Source organism: Zeus faber (assembly GCF_960531495.2).
Source record: "Zeus faber genome assembly, chromosome: 9".
Taxonomy (NCBI): domain Eukaryota; kingdom Metazoa; phylum Chordata; class Actinopteri; order Zeiformes; family Zeidae; genus Zeus; species Zeus faber.
This window is the reverse complement of record NC_137197.1, coordinates 1,763,550-1,781,564: the sequence shown is the minus strand read 5'-3', so window position 1 is coordinate 1,781,564 and position 18,015 is coordinate 1,763,550. Positions and strand designations below refer to the sequence as shown.

The window sequence follows — 18,015 nt, the reverse complement described above, 5'->3', positions numbered from 1 at the left end:
TACTGACTACTACAGACCACTACTGACCTCTACAGACCACTACTGACCACTACTGACCTCTACAGACCTCTACTGACTACTACAGACCACTACTGACCCCTACAGACCTCTACTGACTACTACAGACCACTACTGACCTCTACAGACCACTACTGACCACTACTGACCTCTACAGACCTCTACTGACTACTACAGACCACTACTGACCTCTACAGACCACTACTGACCTCTACTGACTACTACAGACCACTACTGACTACTACTGACCTTAACTGACTACTACAGACCACTACTGACCACTACTGACCTCTACAGACCACTCCTGACCACTACTGACCTCTACAGACCTCTACTGACTACTACAGACCACTACTGACCTCTACAGACCACTACTGACCTCTACTGACTACTACAGACCACTACTGACTACTACTGACCTTTACTGACTACTACAGACCACTACTGACCTCTACAGACCACTACCGACCTCTACTGCCCACTGACCACTACAGACCACTACTGACCTCTACCGACCTCTACTGACGACTACAGACCACTACTGACCTCTACAGACCACTACTGACCTCTACTGACTACTACAGACCTCTACTGACTACTACTGACCTTTACTGACTACTACAGACCACTACTGACCACTACAGACCACTACTGACCACTACAGACCACTACTGACCACTACAGACCACTACTGACCACTACTGACCTCTACTGACCTCTACAGACCTCTACTGACCACTAGTGACCTCTACAGACCTCTACTGAATACTACAGACCACTACTGACCTCTACAGACCACTACTGACCTCTACAGACCTCTACTGACTACTACAGACCACTACTGACCTCTACAGACCACTACTGACCTCTACTGACTACTACAGACCACTACTGACCACTACTTACTACTACAGACCACTACTCACCACTACTGACCTCTACAGACCACTACTGACCTCTACTGACGACTACTGACCTTTACTGACTACTAAAGACCACTACTGACCTCTACTGACCACTACTGACCTCTACAGACCTCTACTGACTACTACAGACCACTACTGACCTCTACAGACCACTACTGACCACTATTGACCTCTACAGACCTCTACTGACTACTACAGACCTCTACAGACCACTACTGACCTCTACTGACTACTACAGACCACTACTGACTACTACTGACCTTTACTGACTACTACAGACCACTACTGACCACTACTGACCTCTACAGACCTCTACAGACCTCTACAGACCTCTATTGACTAGTACAGACCACTACTGACCTCTACTGACTACTACAGACCACTACTGACCTCTACAGACCACTACTGACCTCTACAGACCTCTACTGACTACTACAGACCACTACTGACCTCTACAGACACTACTGACCTCTACTGACTACTACTGACCTCTACAGACCACTACTGACTACTACTGACCTTAACTGACTACTACAGACCACTACTGACCTCTACAGACCACTCCTGACCACTACTGACCTCTACAGACCTCTACTGACTACTACAGACCACTACTGACTACTACTGACCTTTACTGACTACTACAGACCACTACTGACCTCTACAGACCACTACTGACCTCTACTGACTACTACAGACCACTACTGACTACTACTGACCTTTACTGACTACTACAGACCACTACTGACCACTACTGACCTCTACCGACCTCTACTGCCCACTGACCACTACAGACCACTACTGACCTCTACCGACCTCTACTGACTACTACAGACCACTACTGACCTCTACAGACCACTACTGACCTCTACCGACTACTACAGACCACTACTGACTACTACTGACCTTTACTGACTACTACAGACCACTACTGACCACTACAGACCACTACTGACCACTACTGAACTCTACAGACCACTACTGACCACTACAGACCACTACTGACCTCTACTGACCTCTACAGACCTCTACTGACCACTAGTGACCTCTACAGACCTCTACTGACTACTACAGACCACTACTGACCTCTACAGACCACTACTGACCTCTACAGACCTCTACTGACTACTACAGACCACTACTGACCTCTACAGACCACTACTGACCTCTACAGACCACTACTGACTACTACTGACCTTTACTGACTACTACAGACCACTACTCACCACTACTGACCTCTACAGACCACTACTGACCTCTACTGACGACTACTGACCTTTACTGACTACTAAAGACCACTACTAACCTCTACTGACCACTACTGACCTCTACAGACCTCTACTGACTACTACAGACCACTACTGACCTCTACAGACCACTACTGACCACTATTGACCTCTACAGACCTCTACTGACTACTACAGACCTCTACAGACCACTACTGACCTCTACTGACTACTACAGACCACTACTGACTACTACTGACCTTTACTGACTACTACAGACCACTACTGACCACTACTGACCTCTACAGACCTCTACAGACCTCTACAGACCTCTATTGACTAGTACAGACCACTACTGACCTCTACTGACTACTACAGACCACTACTGACCTCTACAGACCACTACTGACCTCTACAGACCTCTACTGACTACTACAGACCACTACTGACCTCTACAGACCTCTACTGACTACTACAGACCACTACTGACCTCTACAGACCACTACTGACCTCTACTGACTACTACAGACCACTACTGACTACTACTGACCTTTACTGACTACTACAGACCACTACTGACCACTACTGACCTCTACAGACCACTTCCGACCTCTACTGCCCACTGACCACTACAGACCTCTACTGACCTCTACCGACCTCTACTGACTACTACAGACCACTACTGACCTCTACAGACCACTACTGACCTCTACTGACTACTACAGACCACTACTGACTACTACTGACCTTTACTGACTACTACAGACCACTACTGACCACTACTGACCTCTACAGACCACTACAGACCACTACTGACCTCTACAGACCACTACTGACCTCTACAGACCACTGCTGACCTCTACAGACCACTACTGACTACTACAGACCACTACTGACTACTACTGACCTTTACTAACTACTACAGACCACTACTGACCACTACTGACCTCTACAGACCTCTACAGACCTCTACTGACTACTACTGACCTTTACTGACTACTACAGACCACTACTGACCACTACTGACCTCTACAGACCTCTACTGACCACTAGTGACCTCTACAGACCTCTACTGACTACTACAGACCACTACTGACCTCTACAGACCACTACTGACCTCTACAGACCTCTACTGACTACTACAGACCACTACTGACCTCTACAGACCACTACTGACCTCTACAGACCACTACTGACTACTACTGACCTTTACTGACTACTACAGACCACTACTCACCACTACTGACCTCTACAGACCACTACTGACCTCTACTGACGACTACTGACCTTTACTGACTACTAAAGACCACTACTGACCTCTACTGACCACTACTGACCTCTACAGACCTCTACTGACTACTACAGACCACTACTGACCTCTACAGACCACTACTGACCACTATTGACCTCTACAGACCTCTACTGACTACTACAGACCTCTACAGACCACTACTGACCTCTACTGACTACTACAGACCACTACTGACTACTACTGACCTTTACTGACTACTACAGACCACTACTGACCACTACTGACCTCTACAGACCTCTACAGACCTCTACAGACCTCTATTGACTAGTACAGACCACTACTGACCTCTACTGACTACTACAGACCACTACTGACCTCTACAGACCACTACTGACCTCTACAGACCTCTACTGACTACTACAGACCACTACTGACCTCTACAGACCTCTACTGACTACTACAGACCACTACTGACCTCTACAGACCACTACTGACCTCTACTGACTACTACAGACCACTACTGACTACTACTGACCTTTACTGACTACTACAGACCACTACTGACCACTACTGACCTCTACAGACCACTTCCGACCTCTACTGCCCACTGACCACTACAGACCTCTACTGACCTCTACCGACCTCTACTGACTACTACAGACCACTACTGACCTCTACAGACCACTACTGACCTCTACTGACTACTACAGACCACTACTGACTACTACTGACCTTTACTGACTACTACAGACCACTACTGACCACTACTGACCTCTACAGACCACTACAGACCACTACTGACCTCTACAGACCACTACTGACCTCTACAGACCACTGCTGACCTCTACAGACCACTACTGACTACTACAGACCACTACTGACTACTACTGACCTTTACTAACTACTACAGACCACTACTGACCACTACTGACCTCTACAGACCTCTACAGACCTCTACTGACTACTACAGACCACTACTGACCTCTACAGACCACTACTGACCACTACTGACCTCTACAGACCTCTACAGACCTCTACTGACTACTACAGACCACTACTGACCTCTACAGACCACTACTGACCACTACTAACCTCTACAGACCTCTACTGACTACTACAGACCACTACTGACCCCTACAGACCTCTACTGACTACTACAGACCACTACTGACCTCTACAGACCACTACTGACCTCTACAGACCTCTACTGACTACTTCAGACCACAACTGACCTCTACAGACCACTACTGACCTCTACTGACTACTACAGACCACTACTGACTACTACTGACCTTAAGTGACTACTACAGACCACTACTGACCACTACTGACCTCTACAGACCACTCCTGACCACTACTGACCTCTACAGACCTCTACTGACTACTACAGACCACTACTGACCTCTACAGACCACTACTGACCTCTACAGACTACTACAAACCACTACTGACTACTACTGACCTTAAGTGACTACTACAGACCACTACTGACCACTACTGACCTCTACAGACCACTCCTGACCACTACTGACCTCTACAGACCTCTACTGACTACTACAGACCACTACTGACCTCTACAGACCACTACTGACCTCTACTGACTACTACAGACCACTACTGACTACTACTGACCTTTACTGACTACTACAGACCACTACTGACCACTACTGACCTCTACCGACCTCTACTGACTACTACAGACCACTACTGACCTCTACAGACCACTACTGACCTCTACTGACTACTACAGACCACTGCTGACTACTACTGACTACTACAGACCACTACTGACCACTACAGACCACTACTGACCACTACTGACCTCTACAGACCACTACTGACCACTAAAGACCACTACTGACCACTACTGACCTCTACAGACCTCTACTGACTACTACAGACCACTACTGACCTCTACAGACCACTACTGACCACTACTGACCTCTACAGACCTCTACTGACTACTACAGACCACTACTGACCTCTACAGACCACTACTGACCTCTACTGACTACTACAGACCACTACTGACTACTACTGACCTTAACTGACTACTACAGACCACTACTGACCACTACTGACCTCTACAGACCACTCCTGACCACTACTGACCTCTACAGACCTCTACTGACTACTACAGACCACTACTGACCTCTACAGACCACTACTGACCTCTACTGACTACTACAGACCACTACTGACTACTACTGACCTTTACTGACTACTACAGACCACTACTGACCTCTACAGACCACTACCGACCTCTACTGCCCACTGACCACTACAGACCACTACTGACCTCTACCGACCTCTACTGACTACTACAGACCACTACTGACCTCTACAGACCACTACTGACCTCTACTGACTACTACAGACCACTACTGACCTTTACTGACTACTACAGACCACTACTGACCACTACAGACCACTACTGACCTCTACAGACCACTACTGACCACTACAGACCACTACTGACCACTACTGACCTCTACTGACCTCTACAGACCTCTACTGACCACTAGTGACCTCTACAGACCTCTACTGACTACTACAGACCACTACTGACCTCTACAGACCACTACTGACCTCTACAGACCTCTACTGACTACTACAGACCACTACTGACCTCTACAGACCAATACTGACCTCTACTGACTACTACAGACCACTACTGACTACTACTGACCTTTACTGACTACTACAGACCACTACTGACCACTACTGACCTCTACAGACCACTACTGACCTCTACTGACTACTACTGACCTTTACTGACTACTAAAGACCTCTACTGACTACTACAGACCACTACTGACTACTACTGACCTTTACTGACTACTACAGACCACTACTGACCACTACTGACCTCTACAGACCACTACTGACCTCTACTGACTACTACTGACCTTTACTGACTACTAAAGACCACTACTGACCTCTACTGACCACTACTGACCTCTACAGACCTCTACTGACCTCTACAGACCTCTACTGACTACTACTGACCTCTACTGACTACTACAGACCACTACTGACTACTACTGACCTTTACTGACTACTACAGACCACTACTGACCACTACTGACCTCTACAGACCTCTACAGACCTCTATTGACTAGTACAGACCACTACTGACCTCTACTGACTACTACAGACCACTACTGACCTCTACAGACCACTACTGACCACTACTGACCTCTACAGACCTCTACTGACTACTACAGACCACTACTGACCTCTACAGACACTACTGACCTCTACTGACTACTACTGACTACTACTGACCTTTACTGACTACTACAGACCACTACTGACCACTACTGACCTCTACAGACCACTACTGACCTCTACAGACCTCTACTGACTACTACAGACCACTACTGACCTCTACAGACCACTACTGACCACTACTGACCTCTACAGACCACTGACCACTACAGACCACTACTGACCTCTACCGACCTCTACTGACTACTACAGACCACTACTGACCTCTACAGACCACTACTGACCTCTACTGACTACTACAGACCACTACTGACTACTACTGACCTTTACTGACTACTACAGACCACTACTGACTACTACAGACCACTACTGACCACTACTGACCTCTACAGACCACTACAGACCTCTACTGACCTCTACAGACCACTAATGACCACTACTGACCTCTACAGACCACTACTGACCTCTACAGACTACTACAGACCACTACTGACCTCTACAGACCACTACTGACCTCTACAGACCTCTACTGACTACTACAAACCACTACTGACCTCTACAGACCACTACTGACCTCTACTGACTACTACAGACCACTACTGACTACTACTGACCTTTACTGACTACTACAGACCACTACTGACTACTACAGACCACTACTGACCACTACTGACCTCTACAGACCACTACTGACCTCTACAGACCTCTACTGACTACTACAGACCACTACTGACCTCTACAGACCACTACTGACCTCTACTGACTACTACAGACCACTACTGACTACTACTGACCTTTACTGACTACTACAGACCACTACTGACCACTACTGACCTCTACAGACCACTACCGACCTCTACTGCCCACTGACCACTACAGACCACTACCGACCTCTACCGACCTCTACTGACTACTACAGACCACTACTGACCTCTACAGACCACTACTGACCTCTACTGACTACTACAGACCACTACTGACTACTACTGACCTTTACTGACTACTACAGACCACTACTGACCTCTACTGACCTCTACAGACCACTACTGACCTCTACAGACCTCTACAGACTACTACAGACCACTTCTGACTACTACTGACCTTTACTGACTACTACAGACCACTACTGACCACTACTGACCTCTACAGACCACTACGGACCTCAACTGCCCACTGACCACTAGAGACCACTACTGACCTCTACCGACCTCTACAGACCACTACTGACCACTACTGACCTCTACAGACCACTACTGACCACTACTGACCTCTACAGACCACTACTGACCACTGCTGACCTCTACTGACTACTACAGACCACTACTGACCTCTACAGACCACTACTGACCTCTACTGACTACTACAGACCACTACTGACTACTACTGACCTTTACTGACTACTACAGACCACTACTGACCACTACTGACCTCTACAGACCACTTCCGACCTCTACTGCCCACTGACCACTACAGACCACTACTGACCTCTACCGACCTCTACTGACTACTACAGACCACTACTGACCTCTACAGACCACTACTGACCTCTACTGACTACTACAGACCACTACTGACTACTACTGACCTTTACTGACTACTACAGACCACTACTGACCACTACTGACCTCTACAGACCACTACAGACCACTACTGACCTCTACAGACCACTACTGACCACTACTGACCTCTACAGACCACTACTGACCTCTACAGACCTCTACTGACTACTACAGACCACTACTGACCTCTACAGACCACTACTGACCTCTACAGACCTCTACTGACTACTACAAACCACTACTGACCTCTACAGACCACTACTGACCTCTACTGACTACTACAGACCACTACTGACTACTACTGACCTTTACTGACTACTACAGACCACTACTGACCACTACTGACCTCTACTGACCACTACTGACCTCTACAGACCTCTACAGACCTCTATTGACTACTACAGACCACTACTGACCTCTACAGACCACTACTGACCTCTACTGACTACTACTGACCTTTACTGACTACTACAGACCACTACTGACCACTACTGACCTCTACAGACCACTACCGACCTCTACTGCCCACTGACCACTACAGACCACTACCGACCTCTACTGACTACTACAGACCACTACTGACCTCTACAGACCACTACTGACCTCTACTGACTACTACAGACCACTACTGACTACTACTGACCTTTACTGACTACTACAGACCACTACTGACCACTACTGACCTCTACAGACCACTACTGACCACTACTGACCTCTACAGACCACTACTGACCTCTACAGACCTCTACTGACTACTACAGACCACTACTGACCTCTACAGACCACTACCGACCTCAACTGCCCACTGACCACTAGAGACCACTACTGACCTCTACCGACCTCTACTGACTACTACAGACCACTACTGACCTCTACAGACCACTACTGACCACTACTGACCTCTACAGACCACTACTGACCACTACTGACCTCTACAGACCACTACTGACCACTGCTGACCTCTACTGACTACTACAGACCACTACTGACCTCTACAGACCACTACTGACCTCTACTGACTACTACAGACCACTACTGACTACTACTGACCTTTACTGATTACTACAGACCACTACTGACTACTACAGACCACTACTGACCACTACTGACATCTACAGACCACTACTGACCCCTACAGACCACTACTGACCTCTACAGACCTCTACAGACTACTAAAGACCACTACTGACTACTACTGACCTTTACTGACTACTACAGACCACTACTGACCACTACTGACCTCTACAGACCACTACCAACCTCAACTGCCCACTGACCACTAGAGACCACTACTGACCTCTACCGACCTCTACTGACTACTACAGACCACTACTGACCTCTACAGACCACTACTGACCACTGCTGACCTCTACTGACTACTACAGACCACTACTGACTACTACAGACCACTACTGACTACTACTGACCTTTACTGACTACTACTGACCCCTACTGCCTCCAGAATGCAGCAGCGCGTCTAGTGTTCAAACAACTGCTTCTCTCCTGCTGGTCTTACATGGAACTGCACCTCCAGAGCTACAACAACTGCTCTGGTTCCAGACTCCTCCACCCTGGCAGGATGCCTGGCTCCTCCCAGTTCCTCCAACGCCTCCTCGTGTCAGACGGATGAATCACCTCCCATCTGTCAGACTGACACCTTCAGACTGACCTTCTCTACCTGGTACTGTGTTACAGCGCTGTACTCCACCTGTTACGCAGGTTTTCGCCCTAAACCCACGAAGAAAGCTCCAGGTTTTCCATGTAGCCACTTTAAAAAGTGCAGGATATGTAACAATATTGTTTTGTGACACAACTTTCAAAGTATAACTGCAATAAAATGAGTTTTGCAGAGGAAGTCATCTCCTTCATTCACCTCCATTCAACCTGTGCACTCGTTGTCCGTGTTGACGTGTTGGTAGTACTGTGGAAGTACCGTGGTACTGTGTTGGTATTGTGGTAGGACTGTGATAGTACTGCGGTAGTACTGTGGTAGTACTGTAGGACTACTGTGGTAGTACTGTGGTACTGTGGGAGTACTCTGGTAGTACTATGGTAGTACTGTGGTAGTACTGTGGGACCACTGTGGTAGTACTGTGGTAGTACTATGGTAGTACTGTGTTAGTACCGTGGTACTGTGGGAGTACTGTGGTGGTACTATGGTAGTACTGTGGGAGTACTGTGGTAGTATTGTGTTAGTACTTTGGTAGTACTGTGGTACTATTTTTGTACTGAATGTGTTGTTCCAGAGAGCGGTGGATTTGGGTCAGGAGGAGAAACAGGAAGTGACGGGGGGATTTCCTGTCTGTGGGGAACAACTTCCTGTGTCAGACCCGTACTGCGTCCCCAGGACCTTGTCTGTCTCCCCCAGCCTGGGAGGCCAGCCGGTCACCCCTGAGATGGCCAAGGTGAGACTACCAACCAACCAACCAACCGACCAACTAACGAACCAACCGACTAACCAGCCAGTCAACCACCACACTAACTAATCAACTAACTAACGAACCAACTAACCAGGTATCAAACCAACTAACTTACTGACTAACTAACCAACCAAACAACCAACCAACTAAACAAGCAACTAACCAAACAAACAACTTACCGAATAACCAACTAACCAATCAACCAACCAACTAACCAACCAAATAACCAAATTACCAACAGACCAACTAACCAACCAAATAACCAAAGTATCCAAACAACTAACCAACCAACCAACAAACCAACTAACCAACTATCTAATCAACTAAACAACCAACTAAACAACAAACCAACCAAGTATCCAAACAACTAACAAACCAACTAACCAACCAACCAACTAACCAACCATCCAATAAATCAACCGAATAAACAACCAACTAACCAAATAACCAACTCACAAACCAACTAACCAACCAACCAACTAACCAACCATCCAACAAATCAACCAAATAAACAACCAACTAACTAACTAAACAGCCAGTCAACCACCACACTAACTAATCAACTAACTAACGAACCAACTAACCAACAAACTAACTTACCAACCAACTAACCAGGTATCAAACCAACTAACTTACTGACTAACTAACCAACCAAACAACCAACCAACTAAACAAGCAACTAACCAAACAAACAACTTACCGAATAACCAACTAACCAATCAACCAACCAACTAACCAACCAAATTACCAACAGACCAACTAACCAACCAAATAACCAAAGTATCCAAACAACTAACCAACCAACCAACAAACCAACTAACCAACTAACTAATCAACTAAACAACCAACTAAACAACAAACCAACCAAGTATCCAAACAACTAACAAACCAACTAACCAACCAACCAACTAACCAACCATCCAATAAATCAACCGAATAAACAACCAACTAACCAAATAACCAACTAACAAACCAACCAACTAACCAACCATCCAACAAATCAACCAAATAAACAACCAACTAACTAAGTAAACAAATAACCAACTAACAAACCAACTAACCAACCAACCAACTAACCAACCAAATAACTAACTAACTAAACAAATAACCAACCAACTAACTAACTAAACAACTAACTCAACAAATAACCAACCAGCTAACTAAACAAATAACCAACCAACTAACTAAACAACTAACTAAACAAATAACCAACCAACTAACTAAACAACTAAACAAATAACCAACCAACTAAACTAATAACCAACCAACTAACTAAACTAATAACCAACCAACCAACTAACTGAACAACTAACGAGACAAATAACCAACCACCTAACTAAACAACTAACTAGACAAATAACCAACCAACTATACAACTAACTTACTAAACAAATAACCAACCAACTAACTAAACTACTAACAAAAGAAATAACCAATCAACTAACTAACTAAACAACTAACTAACTAAACAAATAACTAACTAAACAAATAACCAACTAACCATCCAAACAACTAACCAACCAACCAAACAACCAACTGTTAATCAGTATTTGTGTAACTTCAATTAACTGGAACACTCTTTTATCTTTGTTGGTTGTATTGATGTTTTGATTGTATTGATTGTATTGGTGCATTGATTGTATTGATTGTATTGATTGTATTGGTGTATTGATTGTATTGATTGTATTGGTGTATTGATTGTATTGATTGTATTAATTGTATTGGTGTATTGATTGTATTGATGGTATTTTCCAGAATCTGAGGCAGGTTTTGTTTGGAGGAACGTTCCACGTCTTCAGCCTCGACTGGAGGAAGTCAGTGTTCAGGTTCAGAGCACCACACTCGGCGCTGGCCTACGCCCTGGAGACCGAGAGGGTATAGTACGAATACTAGTGCCTAGTACTGCTAGTAGTACAAGTAGTACTAGTGTTACTACTTCCACTAGGGCCTGGAGCGTAGTACTGGGCTCTGCATGTTGGAACTGTGTTTTCCTTTATGTTTGAAATCAACATGAAGAAACACCCGAGGAGGAGTCAGAGAATCTACAAGTACGACTGAGTGTCTACAAGAGCCCTGCTCAGTCTGCCTGTGTGTGTGTGTGTGTGTTCCAGGGTGGTGTAGGTGCGGTCCAGATGGCCGTCCAGGCTCACATCATTAAACACCTGCTGTTCAGCAGAGAAGTCGACACAATACACACTGTACTGCAGAGGTACACACACACACTTTGAAGTGACACTATGAAGGGTAAAGAGAGAGAGCTGGCTGACATGATGGAGAGAAGGAAGGTAGATGTACTATGTGTACAAGAGACCAGGTGGAAGGGGAGTAAGGCCAGGAGTATCGGAGCCAGGTACAAACTGTTCTACCCTGGAGTGGATGGCAGGAGAAACGGGGTAGGGATGGTCTTGAAGGAAGAACATGTCGAGACTGTTTTGGAGGTGACCAGAGTGTCGGACAGTGATGAGCATGAAGCTGGACGTTGATGAGGTGATAATGAATGTGGTCAGTGCGTACGCTCCTCAAGTTGAGTGTGAGATGGAAGAGAAAGAAGAATTCTTTAGTGAGTTGGATGTAGTGGTGGAGAGCGTCCCCAAGGAAGAGAGAGAGGTCGTTGGAGCAGATCTCAATGGGCATGTTGGCAAAGAGATCAGAGACGTAGGTGATGAGAAAGTGACTGGTAGGTATGGTGTCAAGGAGAGGAATGTGGAAGGACAAATGGTGGATTTCACCAACAGGATGGAATTGGCTGTTGTGAATACGTATTTCAAGAAGAGGGAGGAACACAGGGTGACATACAAGAGTGGAGGAAGGTGCACACAGGTGGAGTACATCTTATGCAGGAGGTGCAGTCTGAAAGAGATTAGTGACTGCAATGTGGTGGTAGGGGAGTGTGTTGCAAGGCAGCATGGGATGGTGGTTGTAGGATGACTCTGGAGGCCAAGAAGAGGAAGAGAGTGAAAGAAGAGCCAAAGATAAAATGGTGGAAGTGGAAAAAGGAGGAGTGTTGCATGCAAATTAGGGAAGAGGTAAAGCAGACAGTAGGTGGGAATGAAGGGTTACCAGATGACTGGGAAACAACTGCAGAAGTGGTGAGGGAGACGATCAAGAAGAAAGAAGAAGAAGAAGAAGAAACAGTCTTTAATCGTCACACGACACTCCACAACACATGCTTGCACACACACACACACACATGCACATGCTTGATGGTGGCCGGTGAAATGGCTCCTCTGCTTTTGAGCAGTGGGCAGCATACGTGGACGCTCCCGGGGACCAGGTGATAAGTGTCCATCGCTGGTCAGACCATGATGGTGCATGTTTTTGGTGGGGGTCCTTACTGACGTGAGGTGGAGGAAACCCCATGTGAGCACGGGGAGAACATGCAAACTCCACCCAGAAAGGCTCCTGTTTTGGAAGATAACCCGCCGGAGCACGGTGCCAACAGCGCCCCAGGCGGGAATCGAACCCAGGACCTTCTTGCTGTGAGGCAGCAGTGCAATGCACTGCGCCACCGTGCCACCGAAGGTACTCGGTGTATCATGTGGGAAGAGAAAGGAAGACAAGGACTCTTGGTGGTGGAATGAGGAAGTACAGGAGAGAGCAGGAGAGCAGAAGAGGTTGACGAAGAAGAAATGGGAAAGTCAGAGAGAGGAAGAAAGTAGACAGGAGTACAAGCTGATGCGGCACAAGGCGAAGAGAGAAGTGGCAAAGGAAAAGAAAAAGGTGTACGACGAGTTGTATGAGAGGTTGGACAGTAAGGAAGGAGAAAAGTACTTGTACCGATTGGCAAGACAAAGGGACCAAGCTGGGAAGGATGTACAGCAGGTTAAGGGTGATGAAGGATAATGATGGGAATGTGCTGACTAGTGAGGAGAGTGTGTTGAGAAGGTGGAAGGAGTACTTTGAGGAGTTGATGAATGAAGAAAATGAGAGGGAGAGAAGAGTGGATGATGTGGGGATAGTTTATCAAGAAGTGCAGCGAATGAACAAGGATGAGGTGAGAACAGCATAAAAAGAGATGAAGAGTGGAAAGACAGTTGACCCAGATGACAAACCTGGAGAAGCATGGAAATGTTTAGGTGAGATGGCAGTGACGTTCCTAACGAGACTGTTTATCCTGGAAAGGGAGAGGATGCCGGAGAAGTGGAGAAGAAGTGTACTGGTACCATCTTCAAGAATAAGGGAGACGTACAGAGCTGTAGTAACTACAGGGGAATAAAGTTGATCAGCCACAGCATGAAGCTATGGGAAAGGCTAGTGGAGGCTCGGTTAAGAAGAGAGGTGGGGATCAGCCAGCAGCAGTATGGTTTCATGCCAGGAAAGAGTACTACAGATGACATGTTTGCTTTAAGAACACTGATGGAAAAGTACAGGGAAGGACAGAGGGAGTTGACTGCGTCTTTGTGGATTTAGAGAAAGCGTATGATAGGCTGCCTAGAGAGGAAGTGTGGTATTGCATGAGGAAGTCGGGGGCGGCAGAGAAGTAGGTAAGAGTGGTACAGGATATGTATGAGGGCAGTCAGTCAGTAGTAAGGTGTGCAGTAGGCGTGACCAAGGCATCAAAGTGGAGGTGGGACTGCATCAAGGATCAGCACTGAGACCTTTCTTGTTTGCAATGGTGATGGACAGGTTAACAGATGAAGTCAGGCAGGAGTCTCTGTGGACTATGATGTTCACAGATGACATTGTGATCTGTAGTGAGAGTAGGGAGCAGGTGGAGGAGAGCCTAGAGAAGTGGAGGCAGCATTAGAGAGAAGAGCAATGAAAGTCAGCAGGAGTAAGACACAATACATGTGCCTGAATGGGAGGGAGGGCGGAGAAAAGCTGAGAATGCAAGGAGTGGAGGTGGAGAAGGCGGATGAGTTCAAGAACTTGAGGTCGACCATCCAAAGCAGCTGTGAGTGCGGGAGAGGGTGGAGAAGACAGTACAGGCAGGGTGGAGTGGGTGGAGAAGAGAGTACAGGCAGGGTGGAGTGGGTGGAGAAGAGAGTACAGGCAGGGTGGAGCGGGTGGAGAAGAGTGTCCGGAGTGATGTGTGACAGAAGGGTTCCAGCCAGAGTGAAGGGGGAGGTGTACAGGATGGTAGTCAGAGCAGCCATGTTGTACGGTTAAGAGGCGGTGGCACCGACTAAAAGGCAGGTGGATGAAGTGGAGGTGGCAGAGTTGAGGATGTGGAGGTTTTCATTGGGAGGGACAAGGATGGACAGGATTAAGAATGAGGACGTTAGAGGGACAGCTCAGGTTGGACAGTTTGGTGGAAAAGTGAGAGAGGCCAGATTGAGATGGTTTGGACACGTGTGGAGGAGAGATGAGAGTTACATTGGGAGGAGGAGGCTGAGGGTGGAGCTGCCAGGCAAGAGGAAAAGAGGAAGCCAAAGAGAAGCTTGATGGTGGTGCTGAGGGAGGACATGCAGGCGGGTGGTGTCAGGGAGGAAGATGCAGAACAGACGACACTTTAAAGTGTGTGTGAATATACAGTATATGTGTGTTTGTGTGTGTTTGTGTGTGTGTGTGTGCTAGCCTCAGTGAGCTAGGTGTTAGCCAGCAGGACCAGGCCTTGGCCGCAGCTCTGACTGACATCCTGTGGGTCGCTGGGGAGGAGCGCATGGCAACCGTTACCTTGGTAACGACAGAGTACTGCACCACGCCGCAGCTGGACTACAAGATGGACAGCGTCACCGAGAGGGTGCGAGGAACGCCTCACGCAGTAACTTAATATGATGGGATGGGATTTATTGTAACAGCATCACTGTGTTGTTCCAGCTGCAGCTTTTCAGCTTCAGCACCAAAGAGGAAGTGGTGAAGTTCATCAGGGATCACATCCTGTGTGTGAGTTTGAACCACTTTTAATACAAAATACACACAACCAAAGGACAAACAGTAAATATGCTCTGGGTCAATAACGACATATTTCCATATTGAGAGTATAATAATATCTCATCTGTTGTTTTCTCTTCAGTTTAAAGCAGAGTCCAGTCATGGAGTCATTCTGTTCCTCTACAGCCTGATCTGCTCCAGGACGCTCAGCAGGTCACACCCTGCGCAGTGTGTGTACAGTGTATGTGTGTGTGTACGTGTACAGTGTGTGTGTACATCTCACATGGTGTGTTTGCTCCAGAGTCCAGCAGGACCTGGACTGCACCACCTCCCACCTCCTGAACCGCAGCTTGGGAACCTTCGTCTGTCGCCAGGTGAACGCGCACACACACACACACACACACACACACACACACACACACACACACACACACACACACACACACACACACACACACACACACACACACACACACACACACACACACTTCCTGGCGATAGTGAACCAGGGGGCGATCGACTCCCCCTCTCTCTCTCTCTCTCTCTCTCAGGCCCTGTTGAACCTGCTGCTGAGCGGCAGGGCCTGTCCTCACGTGTTCAACGGGACGCAGCGTCAGGACGAGCGTGTCCTGCATGGGATTCAAACCCGCAACCACATCGGCTTCCTGAGGTGGAGCAGAGAGCGATGGGAGAGAGAGAGTCCAGCACAGGTACACACACACACACACACACACACACACACACACACGATTGTCACGGTAACCCTGCCCCTGATGCTGTGGCTGTCACAGTAACCCTGAATGATGTGATGTTGTGGTCGTCATGGTAACCCTGCCTGATGCTGTGGTCGTCGTAGCGACAGGTAGGCAGCATGCTGAAGACCCCGGTGTTCCCCGTGTGGCTGTGCAGCATCAACGGAACTTTCTCGGTGTTGTTCAGCCCCAAGCGCTCGCTGCTCCGCGACTGGAAGGTGGAGCATCTGTTCCAGCTGCACTTCTACAGTGGGCAGCTCACGCAGAGCACCACCACCTGGCTCACCGTGGGTACGGACAGTCTGCCGGACCACCCCTGGGGGCGCTAGAGGGCAGGGTGGTAAAACAAAAAATCCCAAAAAACTATGTTCAGCCAGTAAATTCAGGTCAAAGGTGTTTATTTCTGATTGAGTCCGGTGTCGGTGTAGACGTTACAGAACAATAGTGTTGGTAGTGATGGTACTTTGTCCTCAGGAAGTCTGGAGATCTGAGTTAAATAGCTTTTTTTCCAAATAACCGTCAGCCACACTGAGTCCTGGAACAGTCCAAACCCAAACTGCTCTCCCCCCCCAGACACCCACTCCCACCACTGGGAGTCAGACGAGGAGCCGCCCCTCGACCCAGAGCGACGCTTTCCTTCTCTGGAAATGATGATCAGAACCAAGTGGGCCGGAGCCGCCATCAAATGGAACGGGACCACGCCCTTCTACTGAGAGCCCCCGGTCCCAAAACAGTTCCCGCAAGCGAGGTGGTACTTTTCAAGGGTTAGGGAACCATTGGGGCGGAGTTTGTAGCACTGAACACCAATCCCACAGCT

The 18,015-nt window shown here is 47.5% G+C and overlaps 1 protein-coding gene across 1 annotated transcript in view; it reads left to right on the top strand.

Annotated features, from left to right (window-relative positions):
• Positions 1-17,920, top strand: part of mindy4b (MINDY family member 4B) — a 20,168-nt gene extending 2,248 nt beyond the window's left edge. Inside the window, exons 2-10 of the mRNA XM_080007283.1 lie at positions 10,459-10,617; positions 12,388-12,512; positions 16,150-16,315; positions 16,393-16,458; positions 16,589-16,659; positions 16,748-16,820; positions 16,998-17,072; positions 17,303-17,489; positions 17,772-17,920. Of these exons, the coding sequence (XP_079863409.1) occupies positions 10,459-10,617; positions 12,388-12,512; positions 16,150-16,315; positions 16,393-16,458; positions 16,589-16,659; positions 16,748-16,820; positions 16,998-17,072; positions 17,303-17,489; positions 17,772-17,911 (1,062 nt within the window). The 3' untranslated portion in view covers positions 17,912-17,920. The remainder of the gene's footprint in view (positions 1-10,458; positions 10,618-12,387; positions 12,513-16,149; positions 16,316-16,392; positions 16,459-16,588; positions 16,660-16,747; positions 16,821-16,997; positions 17,073-17,302; positions 17,490-17,771) is intronic.
• The last annotated feature ends 95 nt before the right edge of the window (positions 17,921-18,015 follow it).